The sequence below is a fragment of the Panulirus ornatus genome, chromosome 55, assembly GCF_036320965.1.
Source record: "Panulirus ornatus isolate Po-2019 chromosome 55, ASM3632096v1, whole genome shotgun sequence".
In the NCBI taxonomy this organism is placed as follows: domain Eukaryota; kingdom Metazoa; phylum Arthropoda; class Malacostraca; order Decapoda; family Palinuridae; genus Panulirus; species Panulirus ornatus.
In genome coordinates, this window is record NC_092278.1 from 18,640,557 (window position 1) to 18,667,235 (window position 26,679).

Genomic DNA, 26,679 nt, shown 5'->3' on the forward strand with positions numbered 1-26,679 from the left:
TAACCTTGAACTTCTCTGTTATCCCCTCCACAACAACGCCACTCTTGTGCTGAAGGATCGGACCGTCATATTCGCTGACCTAAGGTGAAGTGACTCTGTACGCCGGGGGGTGTGCGCTCCACGCAGGAGCTGGGAAATGGTGAATTCCGTCTCGGTCAGGCGGAATGCTGATAGCTCAGTCACGCCCACGTTTATAAAAGTAACTCTGCTGACTCGGTACACCTCAAGTTTTGACCTCTGCAGCCAACTTCTGAAGAATTTCTTACATGCTTGTACTTTCTGTCTTTGAGGTTATATTTGCACACACACACACACACACACGTTATATATATATATATATATATATATATATATATATATATATATATATATATATATATATATATATATATATATATATATATATTGGAAAGGATCACAATTTTACGCGTGATCAAGATATTCCTATGAGTCCTATAAGTCCATGAGTGTTTCATTTTCCCCGTGGACTCATAGGAGTATATATATATATATATATATATATATATATATATATATATATATATATATATATATATATCAGTTGTTTACGGCAAGGACAGCTTTATTTACGGAGAGTTAATAGACCTTGGCAGAGACCATGATGCCTTCATGCTCGTCGTGGGATGATCAGGGGGAGCATTGTGGGAAAGGCAGCTGGGAGAGGGAGGTCGGGGGAACGTTTTCATTTTTTTATATTTCTGTGGAGAGAGGATGGCGTGACCATGGGGCCTCCTGGTCCAGGTGGCTGGAGATAAAAGCTATGAATATCTCTATCTTTTGGTGGTCGGCCAGAGAGAGACGGGTTCCGGGGGTGGGGGTGTTAGAAGACTATGGCAGGGGTTTGCTGGAAGGTTGCTAGAGGGAAGGAGGGAGTTAAAGATGCAGGAACATGATTGCTTCGATGTACGGTGAGGATTGATCAGAAAGGCAGAGATAACGCTCACCGCTGAGATCTTATAACTCAACCTAGATGTCCCCATTGGCAGTCAGTCATGTGACCGACTAACTAGGAACGTCCATGAACTGGGGAGCTAAAAGGGGAGGATGTTTGTGTCAGTCTGTCGTGTCATTTGTCTCTGTCTGTCTCCTTTTACGGGCAGCAGAAAGTATGCTTGGAATGGGGTTTATCATACTTTCCATGGGGTCATATGTGGGAGGAAAGGGGAAGGGTAATGGGACTGCACGGGGAGGGAGGGGAGGAGAGATAAGGGAAGAGTGTGGGAGAGAGAGGGGGGTTTATTTGTGGATTTAGGGGGAGGGGGGTGGCGTGACGAGGGGGAGATTAGAAGGGATGCTTCTGACGGGTTTGATTAAATGCACTGGGGAGCTTGAGGAAGCACACTAGAGTGCGCATAGTGGAAGAAGCACAATAGAGTGCGTTTACTGGAGGAAACATGTTAGAGTGCGTTTACTGGAGGAAACACGCAAGAGTGCGTGTCATGTGGGCCGGCGGAGGCGCGTTGGAATGCGTGCACTACACAGGATGTGCATCCGAGATGAGTGCGGAAGGGAGCCTGATCCTTCGGAGATGCGGGGGGATCAACTGTCGCAGAGCTAATGTTAGCAGCGTGTACAGACACACCCGGCCTGCCGTCTGCTGCCTCCACACACACGCACACGGTGTGACGCCCGGTACACGCTGGCACGCCGCCCTCCAGCTCATGGCACTGGGAATGTAGTCATGTCCAGCCCTTGGCGTGTATGTTGACCTCCGCTGATCATTGCTGAAGTGAACCCATTTTGGACGACCTGTGAGCTCGACAGTGCGAGCCTTAGGTTTGATGTTTACCAAGTCTGTAATCTGACCCTAAGCCTATATATATATACCAAGTCGACCCATACGCATGTGGGTGGAGCCTGTATGCTACGTCATTTGGCCCCACACAAAGAAAACGTGCTGGTACAAGGCTAACGAAGTATGTTATTTTGTTTGTCAGGAAGCACGGTCGTGTTTTGAGGGCAGTGGGAGACTGATGGAAGGGACGTGCTCACTCAGCCAAGGTCTCGAATCAACTGAGGGTTCAGTTGATTTATATAGGCTTACCCCTGTCCCTTGAGGGTTAGATCCAAGGCCAGGCCATCAGCAAACTCAGGGAATGTACTGCGGGTTTTGACTGACTTACGCTTACCCCCGCGACATGAATAAGCATTTTAGTTATAAGCATAAAAGACTGGAGTAGAAATATGCCTAACGGATGTTAACCTTACGTCAATATGAAGAGCTCACATGATCGTGTAAAGAACTCACATAAACCAACGGACACTTAACTACATTTAACGGACGGTGTCCGTGGCCATAGGACGTTGTCGAAGTTGATGTCGAAATGTCAGGATCCATAAATACTGCTCTCGTTTCTGACGCGGAAGTGGGAGATGGGTATGTGCACGTCTTTGCCTCCCCCCAACACACACAAGGCACCCTGGGGGAGAGGGAGGGGCTGGGAGGAACCAGGGCTTAGCAAGCAGCTACAAACGGGAAAGAAGAAGGAGGAGAAGAAGCCTTGCAACTTAGAGCACTGCATGATTTCTGGCCACTTTTTTTTTTTTTTGGTTGATTCTAAAGCAGAAACCACACGGTGTGTGTGTATGTGTGTGTGTGTGTGTGTGTGTGTGTGTGTATGTGTGTGTGTGTGTGTGTGTGTGTGTGTGTGTGTGTGTGAAGTTTATGTTGGTTCAGATAGTAATGGTCGCCAGCTGGCTCGACCTGTGAAGGAGTGGGTTGAAGGAGGACAAAATGAGACAACGAACGGTTTATGGACACCGTGCCAAGGTCAAGGTAGTAGTAGTAGTGGTAGCCTGTCTTCCTTGATATCCAGCCTTGCTTGGGACTGCATGTGTTCGCGTGTTCCAGGCGAGGGAAAACGTCTGCGCGCCTCGACAATACGTCTAATATGGACATGAGGGAAGGGATTTGAAAGTGTTCCCTGCCTCCGTCCCACACCATCTCCATCCTCAGTGTTTCATGGCACCACCGTGCCAAGTTTTACATATTTATACACAGGAATGAAAGACAGTCAGGATTCTCTCTCTCTCTCTCTCTCTCTCTCTCTCTCTCTCTCTCTCTCTCTCTCTCTCTCTCTCTCTCTCTCTCTCTCTCTCTCTCTCTCTCAGCAAGACAGGCTGTCCGGATGAGTACCTTATGTTACTGGCCGTGATCCACACACGCTTAACATAGTCGCACCTTATCTCAGCTTTATAGGTTGTATTCCTGGAGATGTCGTGAGAGCCGTGGGCGTATTATCCACAATACATCGCATCCGGGGTTTGATAAGACTGGTCGGGAAACAAAGAGGTAACACTCAGTTGTACATGGTAGACACAAGAGAACGAGGAGGGAGCATAGTGTGTCTGTCTTGTCATGGGGGAGGCACAGGCACTTTTCCCGGCCAATATATGTATGCCATGTAGCGAAAATTGCTGGTATATTGTCCAACGTAATACGCATGGTTTTCCCCGATGATTAAGGAGAGGAAAAATTCAGATCTTTTAATACATTTGTAGCCTAACCAGAGAAATATTATTTATCCCAAGAATCGCTTCTGTATGTCAATAAACAGTTGCATAGATACTGCACGAATAAAGTCTAAAGTTTATTGAACAGTGCAGTATTAAGTCGTATACTGTATATTGTTATTTGTTGCAGCAGTTGAGTGTTTTCAGTCAAAAATAATGTTTTATTTCCTCATTTTAGTGCTTTTCCTATATCTATGTCGCTCTCTGCTCTCCTGACAAACCCATCTCAAGCGGTTCTGCCTCCACTTACAGGCAAGCCAGTTCCGTCTCGGTTCCGCGTCCCATGTGCCACCAGCGCATCTCTCACTGTCCAGCTACGTCAGTCCCACGTCATACGTTCTCGTAGCCATGTGCCTCAGCCATCTGCCTATTGTGTGTACACCCACGTCTCACAGATCTACATTATTGTTGGTTTTGCTGGTCCCTTCCATCAGTCCTCGGCAGGTTTCCAACGCTCCAACAGCACTTCATTTCTGCCTCTCTCTCTCTCTCTCTCTCTCTCTCTCTCTCTCTCTCTCTCTCTCTCTCTCTCTCTCTCTCTCTCCTTGCATGAGGTGTCGTGCCATTTATTCTGCCATACTGGCTGATTGTACGAGTTCTTTACCGTGAATTTAGTGGCGTTCGCATTTCATTAATTGCTCTCTCTCTCTCTCTCTCTCTCTCTCTCTCTCTCTCTCTCTCTCTCTCTCACGCACACGTTTTTATAGTTCCATCGTTGACTCACTGTTATGTTGGCCTTGTATAGTTTTTTTCTTTCTTTCTTTTCCTATTAGTCACACACAACAACGCCTACTACAATCTCCTACTACAGTAGGCTTATTTCGAGCCTTCTCCACCCATCGTGACGACCTTTGCCCTCACACTGACATTGAGAGATCATGCGGCGGTCAGTTGTGATGGTAGGCAGACTCCATGCCGTTCTGGAAGCCGTGCGACAGTTTCGCGCTTGTTGACTTGGCAGCGGGCGCCCATACGGCTGGCAGCAGGCGCCCGTACGGCTGGGCCACGCAACGAATTTATTAGTATCTGTAACTCTTGAATTTTGTCCTCATAACCAACCACCAGGGGTTCTCCAGAAGCTACAGGCAGTCGTCAATGAACCAGGTTTAGTGGATAGTGAATCACCGTGAAAGACCAGAGAATGCATGTGTTGTGTATGCATGTAGATTATTTTATTTGCTTGTATCGTGTGACGTTATTGTATCATAAGTTTTCCTTCAGTCCAGCCCAAACTCCGTGAGAGGTGAGTGGTGAGGCGGGAGCGTGACCTGGTTGGTTAGGTTACCAGCTGCTATATCTTGACTATATGACTTAAATGCTGATTGGGAAGCCATCTGATCAGGAGAAGCCATTTGATCGGATGCTTCTCACATAAAGTGTCGTTGTTGGAGAACCCTGCCGACGTTGGTGTTTATTTTTCTTCTCCTCCCTCGCCTCCTACAGACAAGCGGAGCTGTAAGGACTGCGACAAGGTGCTGGGCGAGCTCGAGACAATCGACGATGACACGGACAGGTTCGGCGTCCACTTCGTCAAGGTGGCCGACAAGAAACTGGCCAAGTCCTACGGCGTCAAGGTCTTCCCCTCGCTCTCCTTCTTCAGGAACAAAGAACCCATGCACTATGAAGGTCAGTGGACAGTGTGGCGGGGACAGTGTTGTGTTGTCAGGTTACTGCAGGGGCGTAACGTTGGTAGGGCTGGTGGAGGGGAGGTGATCGCCTCCCTCACTCCTCCCACTTCTTGAATAATACGACATACTGTAAAGTTTATGATAGTGAAGATATATATATATATATATATATATATATATATATATATATATATATATATATATATATATATATATATATATATATATATATATATATATATATATATCTTTATAGTTATAATGTTTACATATATATGTTTATATATTTGTAACTGGCTTTTGTCCCTTGAAAGGGAGATGAATGTATATGTGTGTTTACTGTTTCCATTATTCACAGTAATGACTTGTGAAACAACCATGTGCATTTCGCTAAATGCTTTTATACATAATGTGATTTACGCTTGGAGTTTTTTTTTTATCATTATCTTGGCGAGTTCGTATATCCTCCCTTTCATTTGACCAAGCCCTTGGTGCCCCAGCGTGTGGGTTACTGTCATGTACCTAAAGGGCGTCAACAATTGCGTCATCACAGATGTGCTGGTTGGTGTCTGGTCTTGCCCGGCGACGCCGGCGCCAGAGTGGGTGACTGGGCCCAATATAACCATAGACTTGTCATTACGCCGCTGATGTCACGCTGCCATAGTGTTGCCATATTGGCCACTCCATTTGCATTGATTTTGACGTCTTTATATTGGCCTCCTGCAGAGCAGAGGGCACCCTGGGTGACCCATGTCCGTGCCGGCGCCCTTGTGTCCGTCGTGCCACCGCCCGTGCCGTAAAGGGCACGGTGGCTCATGACGAGATGGTGGGATGTGGACCAGACGTTGTTCAAGTTCACGAAGTACTTCGTGGCTGAACACTGGGTTAATGGGTGTGGGTGGACCATTTTTTTTGACGTACCACAACTGTAGGAAGTTCATCTGATCAAAATTTTGGCTGGGAGGTCATAAAAGGTCAAGGTCTTTAGGTCATCAATGCATGAGGGTGTATGAGCCAGTGCCATGGAAGACTTTAAGCCCCGCGAGACATGACCTCATATGATCACCCTGGTCCCTTCTTCTCCTCCTGCAGGTGACCTGATGGACGAGGGGAGCGTGTTGGAGTTCCTCACCAGCCTGGAGGCCATGGACCTCCCGGACCAGATCGAGGAGGTCAACGCCAAGATCCTGGACAAGATAGTGGAGGAACAGGAGTTCGTCGCCGTCCTATTCTGTGAGTCCAACTTGTGGCCTTGAGATCACTCCTCTCTCTCTCTCTCTCTCTCTCTCTCTCTCTCTCTCTCTCTCTCTCTCTCTCTCTCTCTCTCTCTGTTTCCCCACTTGGTAGATGATCGCTCCAATACCTTTCATTTCTTTCTTTCTACTGCCCACTAATGCAGTTGTAGTGCAGTAGATGTAATCAATCGTAGGGTGCTGTATAATTACACAAGAATTATTTTCCTGGTGATTATTTACTCTCCTTCCGCCACTTTGTTGATTTTGTCGACTTCCAGTGTAGAAGAATGATTGATGCATTTGTCAAGAAAAGTCCATATTTGCGACGAGATCCCTTTTTTATGTGGATTTGGATACAGATATCGTCAGAGAAATATATTAGAACACTGATCCTAACCATTCTGACCTTACTTAACCTATAAATTTCAAGTAACGATCTTTTTTGAGTTGATGATGATGGGCGAGAATTGAAAAGAGACTGTCATAGACCTTTCCAGAGTCTAGTTGGTTGATGATATGGGCCGTAACCCTATCAAATGTTAGGGTCAGTAAGGCCATCAAGTCAGGTTTAATCACTAAACGAAAAGTCATTATTACCTCGAGGCGTCATAGATGAAGACCCCCTTACGCTCTCACTCTGTTGGCTAAATAACACCTTTCCCAAACTGTCATTTTCCAAACGCTGCAATTCGATTACGCCAAGCAATCGTATTCCTTTATTAACAATATTTTGCGAATCGTATGGCTCGACTTAGAATTAGATACTGTAAAGGTGAATGAAAAATAGTAATCAGGTAATCAGAAAGTATATACATGCACGTCAAAAACCTTTAAATACGGTATATGGAAAAGGTTGCCAAAGTCGGAGTTTTGAACGTATTGGAACTGTTTAAAACAAACCGCTTCCCATTCGGCTTATGTTGGATTTGATCTCATCATAAGTGGAGGATCAACGACTTATGTATCCCCCGTTTATGGCTAATTGTAACAACATTTATAATAAGGGTTGATATGGGACACACAATAGTGTAAGTGGCGCGAGGAAAGTAAATGATTTACCATACATTTTACTTTAAATGTTTCAGTTTTCAGATGTAGTACTTAATACAGCTGTTCTTAACGTGCTTGTAGGATTAAAGTTGTTAACAACAAACAGGAAATTAGGTGACCGCTGCTCCTCACGTAAACAATGGAAAAATGCTAAGGAGATGATAATGAAAGCATAATTTTTTTTTAAAGTATAATGGTAAATGCCATACATGTGAACGAAGGAAAAAGGGATGAAAATGTTTGTCTAGAATGATTTATAGATCTGCAGAGGAGATATACGTATGAGAGATGATGATGGTGATGATGTAAGATAGTATACACCGTTGAGAAGGAAATGGACGAGTGAGACTCAGTCTTCGCATCGAGGTATGGCAAGGTGTTCTGAGTGTTGTGTTTAATGCACCAGCAGTAGTTGATGGTACTGGCGTGTTGCACTTGGTGCCTCCCTCAGGCGCAAGTTCTCTACTCAGTCTCTCTCTCTCTCTCTCTCTCTCTCTCTCTCTCTCTCTCTCTCTCTCTCTCTCTCTCTCTCTCTCTCTCTCTCTCTCTCTCTCTCTCTCTCTCATGCTCTCTCTGTGTCCATTGTGCGCTTCTGTCCGTTACTTTCACACTGCGATGATATGCACTTCTGTCCGTTACTCTCGCACTGCAATGACGTGCGCTTCTGTCCGTTACTCTCGCACTGCGATGACGTGCGCTTCTGTCCGTTACTCTCGCACTGCGATGACGTGAGCTTCTGTCCGTTACTTTCGCACTGCGATGACGTGCGCTTCTGTCCGTTACTCTCGCACTGCGATGACGTGCGCTTCTGTCCGTTACTATCGCACTGCGATGACGTGCGCTTCTGTCCGTTACTTTCGCACTGCGATGACGTGCGCTTCTGTCCGTTACTCTCCCACTTCGATAACGACTCAGACCCCGTTTTGAAGGCGTCACGACTGATAATCACGACCTTCCCAAACTTGTGTCACAAACTGCTACGTAGTTTGTGCCTCGCGTGACCTGATGCTGGGATAGTGGCGCAATTGTGCTTTCAGAAAGAGGCTTTGCATTTTGGTGATCAACTAAACCGTAGTTAAACCAGTAATTGGAGCGTGTAGCATTTGTATCTAATACTTAACAAGGCTTTTCGCTTAACTCAGAGGCTTTTACTTTTGGTGATTGGAACAGTAATCAAACTGGTGGCTACAACATGTAATTGGTTTTATTCATTACTAACAAGGCTTAGCTTTAACTTCCTTTGAATACGATGGTAGGATCCTTGAGCACGACGATACGACCCCGTAGAAGCAAGGCGGAAGCAACCATGCCTTTTAATGGCGTCGCTTTGGACAGATTCCAGAACGGGTCGGGTTTAAAGGCCAGGCCATTGTGCTCCTCGGTCGTATGGTTCGTGCTTGAGGATCGTACACGGTCGTGCAGAGGGAGGGGGTGTTAACCCAACTCTTTCGCGACTGCTTCTCGTAGGCGTGTTTACGTCGGTGAGGTAACGCTTGTAGCGCTAGGGATAGTAACGTGTTCTTCATAGCTGCGCCATAGGCTTTCCTCCCCAGTAGGTATACGTGTAGTAACTTTCTTAATTCTCCTTTCTTTAACTTTCCTCTCTCGCTCTTCAGTCATGGATCACCATTTGATTTTCATGTTGTTTCTTCTTTTCAAGAGAGTAAGCACCATTTCCCAGATTTGATTATAACTGTTAAAAGAATTTTAATTGTAAAATACTGCTGTTATAGTGTAACACACACACACACACACACACACACACACACACACACACACACACACACACACACACACACTCACACACTGGGGTTTTGAAACCATTGAGTACGACTGCAAGACCCTTGGATAGGATAACCAAGCCTTTGACCTAACTCTCAAGTATCGCGTCATAGGCCAGGCCGTCATACCCAAGGGCTATACGAACGTCCTCAAGAGTTTTGCCGTCATGGAAAAAAAAAAAAAAAGGGAAGTTCATAATTGAGTCCCCACACCTGTAGAACCTCTCCGCCCGTCGTCTTCGATAGGTCGTCACATACACCTTCATATCTACTCTCCAGAAGGAGGTAGAAAGGCCCCCACCCTTTGGGTTGGTACTCCTCCATTATCGCACCACGTACCACCTGTCTGGTACTTAGTACAGAGATATGTGTTAGTGGTAGATAAAAAGTTATTTATTATCTGGCAGCGCCAGGACCCCGAGTCACTGGTCTTGGCGTCTGCTGTGATGACGGTGTCTGTCCCCATGCTGATGTTAGCTGAGAATAGATCCCTTGGACAGGAAAGATCACTAGCTTTGTAGGCGACACTCTAGTGGTGGAGATAAAGGCTTTGATAAAGAACTTGGTCATTTCAGCTGCAGCTTAGGTCTTAGGTGGTGGTGGAGATAAAGGTTTTGATAAAGAACTTTGTCATATCATCATATCACCTGCAGCATAGGTCTTAGGTAGTGGTGGAGATAAAGGTTTTGATAAAGAACTTTGTCATATCATCATATCACCTGCAGCTTAGGTCTTAGGTAGTGGTGGAGATAAAGGTTTTGATAAAGAACTTGGTCATATCACCTGCAGCTTAGATCTTAGGTAATGGTGGAGGTAAAGGTTTGGATAAAGAACTTCGTCATATCACCTACAGCTTAGGTCTTAGGTAGAACTGCCAAAAGATAGATTCATCTTTAAAGTACGTAACATATCATTATCTTAACTGATACTTAATATCTGTCCTCCGGATTAGCTGTAAATTCTGTCCACTAGACTGACTCGACTAGACTTCGTCCCATAACCTAGCCTGAGCTCTGTCCCCTGACTCAGCTGACACTGACTCTATCCACTGACCTAACTGTGGACTTGACCCACTAACGAAGCCGCAGACCCAGTCATAGTTTCCACCCGCTGACTCGCCTATATCACCCCCCATCCTTTGACAGCTTCAACCATCGCCTACTGACTTCAGCAGCCACAAGTTTTCCTCTCACTGACCCCAGGCCCCAGAACTTCCACACACCGACGTAGCCACCACCACCTCACCCATCATCCATAGGCTCCTCCATTCACTCCTGACTTACATAACGTCAGTGGAATCGTCTTGTGAAACCTGTTTTCAGAACAACCCTACACGTAACACAGGTTTATCAAAGAGCTGTGGTATTGCTGTGTGTGTGCTAATGCTTCCTGACCCCTGGGGGCGGTGACTAGACACGAAGGTAGAGTGCTGAGTGTTGCTCTGATCTCGGTGTACCACCTTCGGCAGGTTACGACGGAGAATCGTGCATCCAGGGAGAACGTAAGTAAATTCTGTCCCTCCCTCCCTTGCCTGACCTCGTTCAAATAAACACCCTCTCCCTCGCTTTCTTCGGGAGTCATTTCCCAGTCTCTGTCGGTCTCATGTTTACCTTCGTAGGTTTTGCTCTACGAAACCTTTCATTTTTCTGGCTTTTTGTATTTTCGTTTTCTTTTATTCATTTGCTTATTTGTGTAATACACATTTTATTTTTGCGTGTTTGTGTACCTGATTAACTGCTTATCGTCGCGAGGTCTCTTGGCTTCCTTTCTTGCTAACATTTCTCCGAAGACAGTTCGGTAGAACTGTAATGATTCCAGGACGTCTTTGGCCCTCGGCCACAGTGTTGGCTGACTAAAGCCCAGGCAAGGGTCACATTGATAAGAACTGAATTACGTTGCGGGTCAGGTGAGACCACGTCTGCCTCTGCTTGGACTCTCACATCAACATCCCCTTGAGCATGATGGTACGACCCTTTGAGCACGACGGCACGACCCTTGGGTATGATGGCCTGGCCTTTGATATGACCCTTGAGGATCAAGTCAAACACCATTCCAGTACACCCAAAGGTTGCATCGTGCTCAAGGGTCGTACCGTAGTGCTCTCAAGGATTAGATGTCACAAGGACAGGTAGGTGGTAATGGAATACGTCCTTGGATCAGAATTGCTCATAACTGCTTCTCGATGTAATCGGTCAGGGAACCTTTTCTAATACAGTTTACAGTATTACAGTACCGGATGATCCTTCTTAACCTTGCGCTGTTTGTGTCTTACTGTTATGTGGGAGTGGGTGGCTTGGGGGCGCACCTATGCATCCAGTTGGCTTACATTCACCTACCGCATTCAAGTAACCCTCGAAATCATCAGGCCAATCCTCTGCGTCCAGCATCCGTGTCCGAACGGCGAAGAGATTTGCCTAAATTTACGACGAAGATACGGGCAATATACTTATTGCAGATCATTATCGTGACTATGAATAACCAGTTGAATATCCCTGGGATAATTTGGCGTGTTCCTTAATCAGACTGTTTACACGAAGTTCTTCATTCCCTGATTTGAGACACGAAGAAGGGAGACTGTGTCGGACAGACCTACTGAGAGAGACTTCGTAGATATGAGTACAGTACGTGATGTGAGCAGATAACCTGTGAGTGTGAGGTGTGTATTTGTGCTGAAGAAACCAACCCTGGACAATCGCAACGTCCAAATAGGATGTTGGGGAAGGTCTAGCGTCACCGTTACCTTTTCATTAACGTATTCGATGTTGCAGAATGTGTATCTAAATATGAGAAAAATTAAGTTGAATTTATAACATTTCTCAGACGTGTAGCTGAAGATAATGTCATTTGTTATTATGCGAGTCAGGTTTTCAACATCGTGCGGTAAATTTAGACTTCATGATCAACGTCTTAGTTAAGGCGATGTGACGGTGCGACCTTTCAGTATGATGTTTTGATGTCGATATGGCCCTTGAGGGTCAAGGTCATAAAGCCAGGGCCATCATACCCAAGGGTCATATCGTCGTGCTCAAAGACCACACCGACGTGCTCAAAGGCCGCAACGAAGTGCTCAAGGGCTGCACCATCAGGTTCATAGGTGTTCGGGATATAATTTTATGCGTCTTTTGCCACACACGTCAAAATTTCGTCTCGCTCAGAGCGCCTCCACCTTACCAGCTGTTCAGGGAAGGACCTGATGTAAGCCTGTCTGAAGGCATGACGGTTTCCATTAGCGGCGGACAGAGCTTTCCTCTTTACGTGTAAGACCATCACATCTTCGCCTCGCCTCCGACCGCTACTCACACACTAGATCACATGCTTTCGTGCGCGAGTGTCGCTGATGAGTCTCGAGGGGTGCTGCCTAATCTTCCACTGGAGATCTGAGAGCCACTGTGTGTTGCTAAGGCCTTTGTGGGTGACGCTGTCCCTAACACCGCCTGACTGTGACACAGACCATACGTAAACTGCTGGTAGGAGTGACTTGGTTTACCACGTGTCAGTAAACAGCTTCGAGGTGTGTTGGTACTGTGTGTGACTTTGGATGTTTGGCTGGACGCGTACCATCGGCCCAGCTCAGGTGGGTATATATATATATATATATATATATATATATATATATATATATATATATATATATATATATAATGACGTTTCGTCTCGTGTTCCCTAATTGTGCCCTTGATATCTGTTGAACATATCTAATAACTCGGAGGTGAAGAAATGCGCAGAGTTTACCAGTAACTGTGAATGTTCATTACGGTAACGTTAGCCCACATCACGTCTCATGGCCACTTAAGAACTTGGAAGGCAGCTGAACGTATTGGTTTCGCAGTGCTTGACCTTATGTGTTTCCCTCTCTCTTTCTCTCCCTTTGCAGACAAGAGCGAGTGCCGGCGGTGCGTGAAAGTGCTGCAGGAGCTGGAGAACGTGGACGACGACGCCGACCAGCTGGGCATCGCCTTCGTCAAGATCAACGACCCGGAGCTGGCCGACGAGTACTCCCTGGGATCGCTGCCTGCCCTCGTCTACTACCGCAAGCGCATCCCAGTCGTGTACGACGGTGAGTTGGCGTGGCCCACGCGGGCGAGAAGGAGGTCGCCATATTGAATACGAAGGTTAATTGTTGTGTGTCACCACGGACTTAAGGTGTCACGGAGGGCTTATAGCCCGAGATTTTGATTCTTATTGCTAAAGAACAAATTTTCCGGGAAAGCATTAAGTTGTTACCCTTTTCCCCCGGGTGTGTGGTTATGCTTGGGGATGGTAGAAGGAACGGTGGTTTTGACATGAGCTAGGAAAGCCACCTTCCCTCCTACCGCTTGGAGGTAAACGTATGTTTTCTCCTGAATTATTCCTGCAAGAATCCGAAGAACTTGAGCAGCTGAAATTACGAGATGATCTACTGAAGCAGGGCAGCCGGGGGGGATGTTTACATCGTAACGTACAAGAGGTAGTCTACTGAAGGAGAGGAACGTCGTGCCGTTTACATATGCCCCCCACCATCGGGGCCGTGGCATCGCGAGGTACGAGGTGCAGACCACAAGAGGAAGAACGTCTCGAGATTGCCGTGTGCCTTCATAGCTGTAACGCCAGGCTACAAAAATCCCCCCCCCCCCCCTCCGTGATTTTGTAGACGGTGGCAACAGAGGGGAGACTTAGGGAGGGGGGACTTGCAGGTCACCCATTTTCTCTCCTGTTGTTCCCCGGGAACTCCAGGGCCTCGGCTGAAGTGGTTTTTCTGCCGGCCCGTTAACGACGTAGTTTGTCGGTATATATATAGATGGGTGACGTGCCCGGCCCGGCAGCCGCCCACTGCGGTTGCTGGAGCTGATTTGCTCTATTCCAGGCTAGATTATATCTAGGTCTCTCTCTCTCTCTCTCTCTCTCTCTCTCTCTCTCTCTCTCTCTCTCTCTCTCTCTCTCTCTCTCTCTCTCTCTCCACACACACAGCCTTGAAAGGAGAGGAGAAAAGGATAAATTCATGGAGAGCAACAAGTTCAAGGGGCCAGGAACAACGCAACTATAAAACCTCACAACATGGCAGGAACAGGGTAAGAAAATCGCCAATGCCTTGAAATATAACAAAATGATGTAGAACTAAAGTAAATGGGAACCCAGGAAGAACAATTGAATTACTGCCAGCTGAAATAATGATATGAAAAAAAAAGATAGTAGGAATAACCACTGGAACTTTCACTCCATGCCGGGAGATGTGGCTGAGAACATACAGGTAAACCAACGATAGACAGATATACAGTGTGTGTCAGGGACGTAGACGCTTTTAGAAGTCCGGGGACTGTTTGGGATGCTTGGGACTACAACTAGGGACGCTTGGGATTAAGGTACGGAGGTCGCAGAGATGCAGAGGAATATCAGAGACTCTTAAAAGTTACACGGGGGGATACCAGCCTTGCGGGGAAGTCCACGGGTGTACAAATGACCCTCGAAGGCCCACTAAGGGTTGCCATAGGGACTAAGATTCAGATGCTTTGGACTGGAGGAGTGCCAGAAATCCTGCGAATGCTGTGCCGAAGATCCCTGTGGGAGGAGGGATGGGAATGAGGAGCCTCGGGAAGCGTCTGTTTTTGCTTAGGAGGAGGTGGCCACCACACCTTGACTGGTACTGTGTACTACCCCGGGTTGCAGACGTCATAACTACGTCACCAGAGCCCAGGGGTTGATAACAGACTGAGGCCGACTTAAGTAGGCCATCTTGCCCGGCGTGGCGGCTTGTTGATAAACACCCAGGACTCGAAGGCCTTATTTTAAGAAGAGCTAATTATGGAGCATCTGTGTTACTACCGCTGGCAGTGCTTAAAGGGGAACTTTTATAAAATGCTTCGTGGATCTGTTGCTAGGCATTCTGGTGACTGGGCAGGTATGTCGACAGCCTTCATGCTTTTCAGGTGTGATTATAACCAGGTAGGTTATTGAGCTGAAGAAAACACCAGCTGTGTTAGGACAGTGTGGCAGGTATGGTCTTCGCTGGGGGCGTCTTGTGGAACCTCGTACAGCGAACATAACTAACTATGAACGGTAATTGCCCGGTCGCCACTAACTCTCACCCGGGAGATTTATAAATGTTTCTGATGTGAACAAGTTTATATAGTAGATGCACATTAGGATATATATGAGGGCTTTTTGTACATGTTTGGATATGAGCAACATGTAGGATGTTTAGTGAAGAGCCTCATTACGCTGCTTGTTGTACGATCGGAGTCAGTTTATATACACTTAAGCTTATGTGTATATATAGATATCATGGTATGTAGTAATTACACGGTAAAGAAGTTTTTTTTCTTCATCCCATTGATCATCATTCATGACCGGTGACATGAGGAGACCCACTGGCCTGGTGGTGTGACGAACATACCTGCTTTGCCCATGACAGTTCGATGGTCGTCATGAGGGAGGGGAGGGGAGATATGGGGACGAGTGACGCAGGCGGTGGGCTGGGCGGCCTGGCCATGGGTGTTATTGATTGACGTCTTGGCACGTCACACAAGGTGGTTGGCTTGGCGTCGCAGGTGAGCCACCTCAACGCTGCTGCCCCCGCCTCCGAAAAGGATAGAGAGGCACGCGCAGGTGAGGTAGGGGTGGAGGAGGAACGGCCGGGGTGACAGTAATGAGTGAGGGAGGCAGGGTTAGGGGTGGGGTTAGGGAAGGATACAGCGTTTGATGACGGCAGGATCAAGTTACTGGTTCATGTTTGTTGTTTACGAGTGAATTACCCAAAGCGGACATTGAAACATAACAACATGCTGGGTTGGTGGTAGGAGGCAGGTAGGAGAGCTACCACCACAAGCTTCGGGCTGGGTTGTGATGATATGAATCGCGGTTGTAGATATGTAAGGATATCTTCACTTGGGGAACTTTGTAGACAGCGCTTAGCTTCGAGTATTGAGGAGGATGGCTCAGGATCTGAAGGAAATATAGGAGTTCATATACTTTATTGGGAAAGTAAGAAGGGCACGGCCGGTCTGTTGGAAGGCTGGACATGGTCGCGGAGCAGAGGAATCAATTTGTGATTTGATTATTTCAACGGACCACCACATTACTCTCATTTTGATCTTCCATTTTCTGTGATGTTTTTAAGGCGCCCAACCAACTTGAGGCCCCATTAACTTGCGTGTCGCCGCTGCAGGTGACCTGATGAACGAGGACAAGGTGCTGGAGTGGCTGGTGGAGAACAAGAACACCGGGGAAGACGACGACGTCATTGACGACGTTACTTTGGGCCTCCTCAACACTCTCATCGACTCCGTTGATCACCTGGCCGTCATTTTCTGTAAGCTAAGACCTCAGTGTCTCGGACTCCCTTTAACCTTCCCAGGGCTGATCCCTCTCGCATGCCATACCCACTCAGAACCTTTCTAAGTGCCTCCTCCTCCCCAAGAGATGCAAACACTTCGAGTGTCTGCTCCTGAGGGCCTCTTCCTCCCCAAGTGACTCAGCCTTCGAGAGCCCGACTAACATTGCCTAACACTGTCATGTGCCTCGCTCTTCCGATTGCTTCAACCTCCCGAGTGTCTTGCCGAGAACATCCACTCACTCCAACCCGAGGTTCTTCTGTCTTGACATATACTCAACACCCATGGCTCTGCTGTCTCGACATATAACTAATCACCCATAGCTCTGCTATCTTAACATTTTGTCAGTATCCATAGTTCTGCTCTTCTAACACTTGGCCAGCCCTCGTAGTTATGCTATCCTTGCACTAAACCAACACCTGTATCTCTAGCCAGCACTGTAAGTATGCAATCCTAACGCTAAGCCAACAGCTGTAGATCTGCTATACTAAGAGTTACCCAACACCCGCAGTATGGTTTCAAATGTAAAAGAGAACTAAAAAATTAGAATGACATCTGTGAATGGTAGTAAGATTTGCATACTGAATGATCTTAGATGCAGTTCATTTATCCTAGTCTGTTATGCTGTTTACTCTTAAGAACCAGGAGCACTTGCGAATCCAGCAACTTATAATCCCTTGGATTGTATGTACATAAGATTATAAAAAAAACATTAATCTATTGTATATTCATACTAAAAGATAATCATTGCATCAGTTCAAGTTTGCGTCTCACAGATGTCAAAGTATATATACTCTAGACGTTTCGGTAATGAGTTACGCAGATGTGCGTGATCTTTGTCGAAGACTCCTCAGCCCCTCGGAGCACACACTATAGGTAGGTTCCTCAGGGTGCGTCTCGGTAGGTCCTGATCTGTCCCGTCCGTCTTCGTCCCGCAGATGACCGCGATGAGTCGGACGACTCGCAGATCCTGCTGGAGCTGGAGAGCATCGACGACGACCTGGACTCCCAGGGCATCCACATCGTCAAGATCGCCGACGAAGTGGCCGCCAAGGAGTACGGCATCGAGGACACGCCCTGTCTCGTCTACTTTGAGAATGAGGTCAGCCTAGATGTTGAGGACTGGCAGTCACCAACGGCTGTTATCACTAGTTTTTCCAGTCCATGTTACGTGTCTTATCTATGAGTTTTTAAAACCTGTAAAACATATATATGATGTATCATATTCACTCTGTTGATATGCCAGTCATTCCTCCCTGATTCTGACTTTTCCCCTTATATTCTGTACCTCAAATTTGCCATTTTCTGACCCTGTATATTCAAATATATATGTATACATATTTTTGCGGCAGTGTGTTCAGTATCAATGAGCCGCTAATGACCACGACGTGGACGAGGTAGTTTTTAGACTAATCATTCAGTCATCACTGATAAATGACCCCCTGCCTCCCTCTTTCCCCTAGACGTGGGCAGCAGCTGCGGGATACAGGGTAACCTAATCTACCCGCCTGTTGCTGCTCCAGAACAGGACTCTGGAGCAGCCAGCCGCCTCACTGTTGATACTCACATATGTGTGCAGATATTGGCTTTAGATCGTCAGTCAAAAAAAAAATAATAATAACTGAAATATAATATATCTCTTCGTTATTTATGTCTTTGGTCATTCTCAGCAGAGTGTAACAGCACATAACATACATGTCTCTTCTAATTGTCTGTCTCTTTTCGAACTCAAACTGATACACACTTTGAGACTCTATATAGTCAATCCAAGCTTTAGGTAATGAGTCCCTTTCACAGAAACACCTGGAAGCTTATCGTTTTTTAATCGTCGAAAGGCCAGAGGCCTCAGTCGAAGTCATAAAGTCAAGGGTCTCGGCTCCCCTGACTGTAGTGGATCAGTGTACCCACACTTAGATCAAGGGTCAGGGTGAAAAGGTTAAACCTCTCGGCTGCGTAACTGCGAAGGGTCAGCTTACGCGCCTTTTCTGGCTAGAAATTCCCACTTGGGTAACACAAGTAGACTTTGCTTACATACAGTTCAAGGGATGGTTCACTTCTGGGTGTATTTAAGATTTACAGTGAAGCATGTTTGGTGTTATATGTTCATATAGGTTACGTCTGGCGTGTGAAATTCTATCAGTCATGACAGCAGAAACATATGAACAACAACCTTACCGAGGAGGTAGTCCACACACCAGCTTAGGCTACAAGAACCTCGTGATTCAGATGTGTCACATACCAAGGCGAATCCAACACAGGTATCAGTTAAGGCTCCGAATCTCTCGTTTTTAGTAAACAAAGCATAATTGTTTCGGCGGGTGCGTGAACTCAAAGGTTGTCATATGTTCGTTCATGCCAAGCATACATGGTTGAAGCATAACCTGATCCCAGTAGGACACATTGAAGCTGAACACCTAAGCTTCCAGACCCTGGCAGTGACCATTCTTAAGTTATCGCATAGAAAGGTAAACATGATGGTACTGTCCTCCCCCAACTCCTGCAGCCTAGGTCAGTATGGGAAGAATTAGATAGTCACCCCACGCCAACCTGAACGTTTGACCTCTGAACTCAGAACCATCGCCTGCCCAAGATGGACTGGTTATAGTTTCCCATAAAGGCTTCATTTTCTTCGGTAGGAAACGAGTTGTGAATATTTGGGGTGGTCGCAACTGAGCCTGGAGTAGTGAGTGACACATGTATAAGTGAAGGATGGGTTGGTCGTAATGTGTTGAGCTGAAATCATCGAGCTGGGTTTGGGCAGACGGAGGGTACAGACCCTCCCTCCACTACATAGGCCGACATGACTCGACTGGTGATGAAAGTAGTGATCACAATAGTGTTTAAAAGTAATTTTGATGAGAAATTACATGATTTTAAACAGACTCACATTTGCCTTGATTTTCAACATAGTTTTTTTTTTTTGTGCAAATGGCAATGCTTTTTGGTATGTTAAGAGGGTCATGTGAATACTTAGAACGCCAATTTATGCTATTGCTTCCTCTAGTGGTAGAATTTAGTTAGTTCTGTCTCTAGTTGATTTTAAAAGGGAACATGTGAAATACAGAGCATGGCAACAGTAACCTAGCTCTTCACTGTATAGCAAGCCACAGACCTAGTTTTTGCAGCATAATTCGATCGTTATCACTAACCAGAAGTCAAGGGGCGGGCTAGGTAGGCCACCTTTAGGCTACGCTGTGGGAGCTTCGCTTGCTTCGCCGGTCGAGAAATTCCAGACACTGCTCAAAAGATAAAGATATTCCCCACTTCCCCTTTGCCCTCCCTCCACACCCCTTACGTGTACGGTCCCAGCTTTCCTGTACTAGCGTGTGCCGCCCTGCAGATCCCCTCCCTGTACGATGGCAACCTGCACAACGAGGAGGAGGTGCTGGCCTGGCTCATTGAGCAGCTTCAAACGGACGAGATCGAGGACGTCACCGACGAGATGCTAGACAAGCTCATACGCGAGGCCAACCATCTGGCCGTGCTCTTCTGTAAGTGATCCACATGTTGACCGGTGTTGAGGCGTACAGACCCTCCCTGCGTCAGCAGTAGTCGCGGAGGAAGGAGCGAGCACATCTTCAGTGCTCTGCTGAACGGGTTGTTGATCAAGCAATGATAATGGATTTGGAAATCTAGTAGCAAAATGTTATTTGATGTGTTGTTAGCATTTTGAGAATGCATTTCAATCTTGCCCGTTGCCTCTCAGTTTCTTATTCAGATCCTAATTTTACAAGATTCATTGGATGGTAAGACAGTTTTGACTTCATCTAGTTTGCATTGTCGAACAGTCAGTCATTTGAAGAAGCGATACTTTAGGGATGATCATGACACTATATTGATGATGATTATCATCTCTAATTACTTGTATAATTCCTCCCTTTGTCCTAAACATGGCAAACAGATTGTGAATTTCCTTTCCGCGTATGTTACCATCCCATCCTCTTCCCCGTGAAGTGCCATCACTTAGAAATATCCTGATTCAGCATCTCGTTTCTCTTCTTCCCATCGCTGCAAAGACGACGAGGACGACCAGGACTCGCAGCTGGTGGTGAACGAGCTGGAGAACATCGACGACGAGTGTGATGCCAAGGGCGTCTCCTTTGTCAAGATCGACAACGATGAAGAGGCCAAGGAGTACGGCATCGACACCATCCCGTCCCTCGTCTACTTCGAGAAGGGAATTCCTTCACTTTACTCTGGTGAGCCATTATGAAAGACGATATTCGTTCTAAAGACTTTTTGGGGGAAAGTCCATGTCAACTGGCTGTGTATCAAAGCATTTATAGACTTATTAGACATTGCCTTCTTGACATATTCGTCTCGTGGTTGCAGGTAATTTGCTGGCCGAAGACGAGGTGCTGGATTGGTTGGTGCACCAAGTCGAGGATGACGAGATTGAGGAGGTAACAGATGAAATGTTGGACCGGCTGATCGACAAGGCAGAGCACCTGGCTGTCCTCTTCTGTAAGTGTCCTGGTCTTGGCTTCTGGGGAATTCGTCATTTACCTCTTATTTTGCCGATCACTCTCGTAACTGTGCAGTGATTTTCAAAGTATTTGATAAATACGTTGCCGATATTCATATATGTGATATTAAAGGAGAAAAAGGACATGAAGACTGGTTAATTCCCTCAACCACATCTGCGATCTGTTGCTTATATTGATTGGGGACCTGATCGTGAAATCAGTAGAATTTAAAAAAAAAAAAAAAAAGATAGTTTACCTTAATCGTATTTACTAGATAGAATATTTTGATTTTATGAGAGGCCTTAAATCAAGAGGAAATCCTTTATTTTTCACGTGAATTTCATTCAAAAGAATCTCTCTCTCTCTCTCTCTCTCTCTCTCTCTCTCTCTCTCTCTCTCTCTCTCTCTCTCTCTCTCTCTCTCTCTCCATACCATGCATTTTCTGTAGGAAAGTTGACCTTGACAGTTTGAGGAACCATATTAAAAGAACAAGTTACCTCCTGGTAACTTCAAATCAAACTGTATGTATGACGGAGATATTTTGATCCAACTCTTCTCTCTCAGTTGACAAGGACAGCCGACGCAGCAGAAAGGTCCTGGCAGAGCTGGAGAACATCGACGACGAGTGCGACTCTCGCGGCATCTTCTTCGTCAAGATCGACAACTTCGAGGAAGCCAAGGAGTACGGCATCGAGACCATCCCAACCCTTGTCTACTTCGAGAGCGAGATCCCGTACATCTTCGAAGGTGAGAAGCCCTTTTGGGACACTTCAGCTTAGACGGACGATTTCAGAATTTTGGGACTAAATTACATTTCTCTGATTCCATTAATGAAATACCTAACAAAACCAACTTGAAGAGTATTGCGAACGTAATTATTTCCGCTTTGAAACATTAGAATTTTTCACGCTGAGAGACTTTCCAGTGATGTACGTCTTAATCCTTGATAATGTACGTTTATAAATGGTTTCAGTAAATGATAATAATGGTTTCCTTAGGTGATATGTGCGTTTATAAATGGTTTCAGTAAATGATGTTATTGGTTTCCTTAGGTGATATGTGCGTTTATAAATGGTTTCAGTAAATGATAATATTGGTTTCCTTAGGTGATGTGTGCGTTTATAAATGGCTTCAGTAAGAGATAATAATGGTTTCCGTAGGTGACCTGATGAAGGAGGAGGAGGTGTTAGCATGGCTGATCCATCACGTCGAGCACGAGGAGATCGCCGACGTCACCGACGAGATGCTGGACAAGCTCATCGTCAACGAACCCTTCCTTGCCGTCCTCTTCTGTAAGTCTTAACCACTTTGCCGTTTTCATTCCTGGCTCCTGCGGTAGCCCTACTGATTCATGTCACTTCCCACACACTGGAGTGTTGTCGGTTGCCATCTTGTGAATATCGATGCAAAATCTGAATAAGGCAAACCTTAGGAGACGGCAGATGGATTTGGTATCTGATTTCCACTCGCCTCAGCGGGTGTCGGAAGGTGACGGAAGTTGGTATCTGATTTCCACTCGCCTCAGCGGGTGTCGGAAGGTGACGGAAGTTGGTTTGGTCGTTGTGCTTCTCCACCAGACACCAGGCGATGGCGGTTACCCCGTAATTTTTTTTTAGAATGTTCTCCAATGAGCTATTGTCTCTCTGACGTTCGTTCTCGGGGGGTTAGTCATAGTGTATTATTATATAGGATTAACTTTAGTACCCATTAGACTTAAACGATTGGAGTCGTAATGAGAAATGAACGAAGGATAACGACTAGGCTGATACGGGGGATCGACAAAGTACCAGCCACCATGTCACCCCCCCACAGTTTGCAGACATTTGCTTAACTGGTAGACTTATGGAAAGACGTCCATACTTCAGTTCCCTGATGACGACCTCACTTTATTTGTAGCCCGTAGCAAGGACACGGATCAGGAGAGAGTGGGAAAACCCTACAGATAGTCACGAGAATTTAATCCGAATTATGATAACGAATGTATGCCGTCAAACTCAGTAATGCAGTTACTTGAATGGGAAATTGTTGGCACACACTTATATTTTATCAGTTGTCAGTTTGAAATGACGCATAAGACTTTTTGATGTCTTACTGTCTGGGATTATAATCGTCTTTGGCACTGATACCTTTCTGCTATAGATGACAAGGACGACGAAGAGGATCACGAGGTACTAGGAGAGCTGGAGAACATCGACGACGACTGCGAGCAAGCCGGGATTCCCTTCGTCAAAATCGACAACGACGCGGAGGCCAAGGAGTATGGCATCGAGGAACTTCCAACCCTTGTCTACTTCGAGAACAGGATACCTAGCATATATGAGGGTAAGCAGTTATAACATAAAGAGTCCTTCATGAATTATATAATACTGACAGTCGAGTTCACAATGAGACTAACCAGTAGAGGGATCATTCTTCCGTCGAGCACTTTACTGCTGAAAGCTTCCAGTTTATGACGTTGGTTGAATGTCTGATTTCCTGCCGACGCTTCGACTTTCGAGGAGAAATGTGTAGATTATACTGACTCTAAAACAAATGCATTTCATCCCTTGTACATATTTACTCTCGACGACTGATAGATTATTAAGTTCTTACAGATTGCAATGTGTATGTAGGAAATATGATTTTCACATATATGTTTACTGAAAAACGCAGTTGCACCAAACTCAGATGTCATAATTTTGTTTCTCCGATTAGAATATTAAGATGACCAAGTTTGATGGCAGAAATGCCTATACACTGACACATGGCAAAATGTCCCAGAAAGCTATTCTCCAACCTCATCATGTTTGTTATGGGAAACCTGTATATTAATCTGAATGGCATGGTTTAAAGACCAAGTATGTATATCTGATAACCATTACTGTGTTGCGAGGATGATTTTACACGTGTGTTTTCCCGTCTGTATGATCGAAAGCTTGTGTAAATGACCAAGATAATGACTGCGAATGACATTTAATCAGCAGGACTTTTCCATAATTGGTTCAGGTGATCTGTCCAACGAGCAGGAGGTCCTGGCCTGGCTGGTGGAGCAGAAGAACACGGACACCATCGAGGAGGTGACTGACGAGATCCTGGACGACCTCATAGCTAACTTCGAATACGTTGTCGTCTACTTCAGTAAGTATAACATAGGCGACAATATAAACATGGATCTGTATGACTTGATTACGTATCACTGTCTTTACACGTATCTGTGTGTCCATATCTCTCTATCCACCTGTCTGTCTGTCGTTATTTGCCTTTCCACCTATCTGTCCATTGTTCTCTTGTTGACATGTGTAAAGCATTGAAACCAGAGCTCCGTATCCACAACCAGGCCCGAAGGACCTTTTTTTTTTTTGTAGGTTTACCCCGGACGCTTCACTTGCCCTGGTTCATTCCATTGACCACGTTGATCCCAGTGTAGCACATCGTTCCAGTTCACTTTATGCCGTGCCCGTCTTTCACCTCTTGCATTCTCAGGCATATATATATGTATATAGATAGATATACATTATGAAGAAAAGTGATTTGATCGCTAAGATCACTGTTGAGTAAGAGTAAAACTCAGACATATATATATTTGATTTGCTCTCAGGTGGCAAATGCGAAGAGGGCCAGAAGTGCGACAAGATCCTGGACGAGCTGGAGAAGATTGACGACGACACGGACGACCACGGGATGCACTTCGTCACCACCGAGGAGTCCAGCCTGGCGAACCAGCACGGGATCAAGACCTTCCCGGCGCTCGCACTCTTCAGGAACGGCGAACCCGTCATCTACAAAGGTGTGGGGGGGGAGGAAGGTGTGTGTGTGTGTGTGAGAGAGAGAGAGAGAGAGAGAGAGAGAGAGAGAGAGAGAGAGAGGAATGAGTAAAAGCATAGATTACACTAGAGAAAAAAAAAAAGAGAATGTTATCAGTATGCAACGCAGAAGCGGAGAGACGCCACCAGTAGCGAGACAAAGACGTTTGTATAAGAACAATGGATGAAGATCGATGATGAGCAAGACAAAGGCCATCATCACTCGTGGTTGTGGTGGTGGGTGGGTGGGTTGGGGAGAGGGAGGGAGGAGATTTTAGGGGCAATGTCAATCCAAACCGGAAACGAATGATACTCAGATGTGGCCCTCTCGAAAACACAGGTCTGGTTTTCTTTATATTGGACGTAAGAGGCGATGTGTCTGAGTTAGTGGCCAAGAACTAGCACATGGGAACATTACTGACGTATCCGTTTAGATCATCCATCGAAATTGTGTGTTAGTGTGTTACTGGGTCAGTTCCGTTGAAAATAGGAGTGAAACGCAACATAGATAGGGCTCGCTTAAACTTATTCTAAAAGCGACTGAATCTTGTGATTTGTATCTTCAACAGCTTCAAGGGCAGCTGTTGCTTCCTCGGTCTTAGTCTTCCTTCTATTTTTGAATGATTATTATAGCTAGCTTTCTTACAGGTGACATTAGTGATGAGGACGCTGTGTTGAAGTGGCTGACAGATGATGACACACTGGAAATCCCAAATAAGATTGAGGAGGTTAACCAACGAATGCTAGAGCGGATCCTGAACACGTCAGACAATGTTGCTGTGTATTTCTGTGAGTAGCATTGCTGGCTGTGCCAACCACTCGATGCCACAGGTTGCGAGACATTGTTCGTCATGAAGATGCATAACTTCCTTGTATGTGTTGAGCTCTGCATGCTGGTTTTCCACCTTCATGATAAAACAACATTTCATAACATCCCCCCCTGACTTACGTGTGCTCTATCACCGCTAGATTCTGAGAGTGACAAGAAGAGCAAGATGATTCTGACGGATCTTGAAAACATCGATGACGAGTGTGACGACATCGGCATTGACTTCGTTAAGATTTCTGACGACGGTATAGCAGAAGAGTATGACATAGTTAGCATGCCAGCACTCGTCTACTTTAGAACTAGATTCCCTCAGATATACGAAGGTGAAGATCTCGGAGGTTTTCCATCCTATTTTCCTAAGCAGTCATTACCATCTCAGTATTGTATTCTCCCATATCATGTACATCTTCAGTGACTTGAACACAACCATAACATGTGATAAGATGAACCAAAAACCCACTGGGCAACAGATTCCCATTACACGACCTTGACATTAAAGATTTATTGATCTCGTATATTGTTCCCGTAGATGTGCTTCTTTATGAAAACCTTTCCTCCCTCTTCCAGGCGACCTGCAAGACGAAGAGGCAGTCCTGGAGTGGCTCATAGACAATAAGGACAAAGGTCCAGCCTCTATCATTGAGGAGGTGGATGGACAGATGCTACAGAATCTCATCGACAGCTTTGAGTACATCGTCGTTTACTTCTGTGAGTGTGGACAGAGAACGCGGGGGAAAGGAAATGTAATATTAATTTGACGAAAAGGGGGACGGGGCAAAGTGTGGTTCAAATAACATGGGCTCTGTAGGAGAACTTACACATTCTCTTGTACGTAGAGAACCTATGTGAACATTCAGTAGTGTGATATAGGGGAGGGCTCAGTGAAAGTATGGCAGGTAATAGAATTAGGTATGTGTCGGAAGCTGTTACAGATTATTGAGAACACGAAAATACGCTCTCGAGGGCAATGACTATATATATATATATATATATATATATATATATATATATATATATATATATATATATATATATATATATTATCATAACTTGTGTTTTTATGTTAC

The 26,679-nt window shown here is 45.7% G+C and overlaps 1 protein-coding gene across 13 annotated transcripts in view; it reads left to right on the forward strand.

Moving 5' to 3' along the window:
* hlk (hulk) overlaps window positions 1-26,679 on the forward strand; it is an 82,483-nt gene that overhangs the window by 18,383 nt on the left and 37,421 nt on the right. For 10 of the 13 annotated variants that reach the window (XM_071692927.1, XM_071692926.1, XM_071692930.1 and 7 more), the window contains exons 2-18: window positions 4,978-5,160; window positions 6,255-6,395; window positions 10,697-10,729; window positions 13,103-13,285; window positions 16,370-16,513; window positions 17,474-17,637; window positions 19,876-20,026; window positions 20,552-20,734; window positions 20,868-20,999; window positions 21,566-21,748; window positions 22,162-22,293; window positions 23,141-23,323; window positions 23,987-24,118; window positions 24,579-24,767; window positions 25,432-25,572; window positions 25,753-25,935; window positions 26,180-26,320. In XM_071692927.1, the coding sequence (XP_071549028.1) occupies window positions 4,978-5,160; window positions 6,255-6,395; window positions 10,697-10,729; window positions 13,103-13,285; window positions 16,370-16,513; window positions 17,474-17,637; window positions 19,876-20,026; window positions 20,552-20,734; window positions 20,868-20,999; window positions 21,566-21,748; window positions 22,162-22,293; window positions 23,141-23,323; window positions 23,987-24,118; window positions 24,579-24,767; window positions 25,432-25,572; window positions 25,753-25,935; window positions 26,180-26,320 (2,598 nt within the window). The remainder of the gene's footprint in view (window positions 1-4,977; window positions 5,161-6,254; window positions 6,396-10,696; window positions 10,730-13,102; window positions 13,286-16,369; window positions 16,514-17,473; window positions 17,638-19,875; window positions 20,027-20,551; window positions 20,735-20,867; window positions 21,000-21,565; window positions 21,749-22,161; window positions 22,294-23,140; window positions 23,324-23,986; window positions 24,119-24,578; window positions 24,768-25,431; window positions 25,573-25,752; window positions 25,936-26,179; window positions 26,321-26,679) is intronic. The other 3 variants (XM_071692931.1, XM_071692939.1, XM_071692938.1) reach the window with 2 other exon arrangements.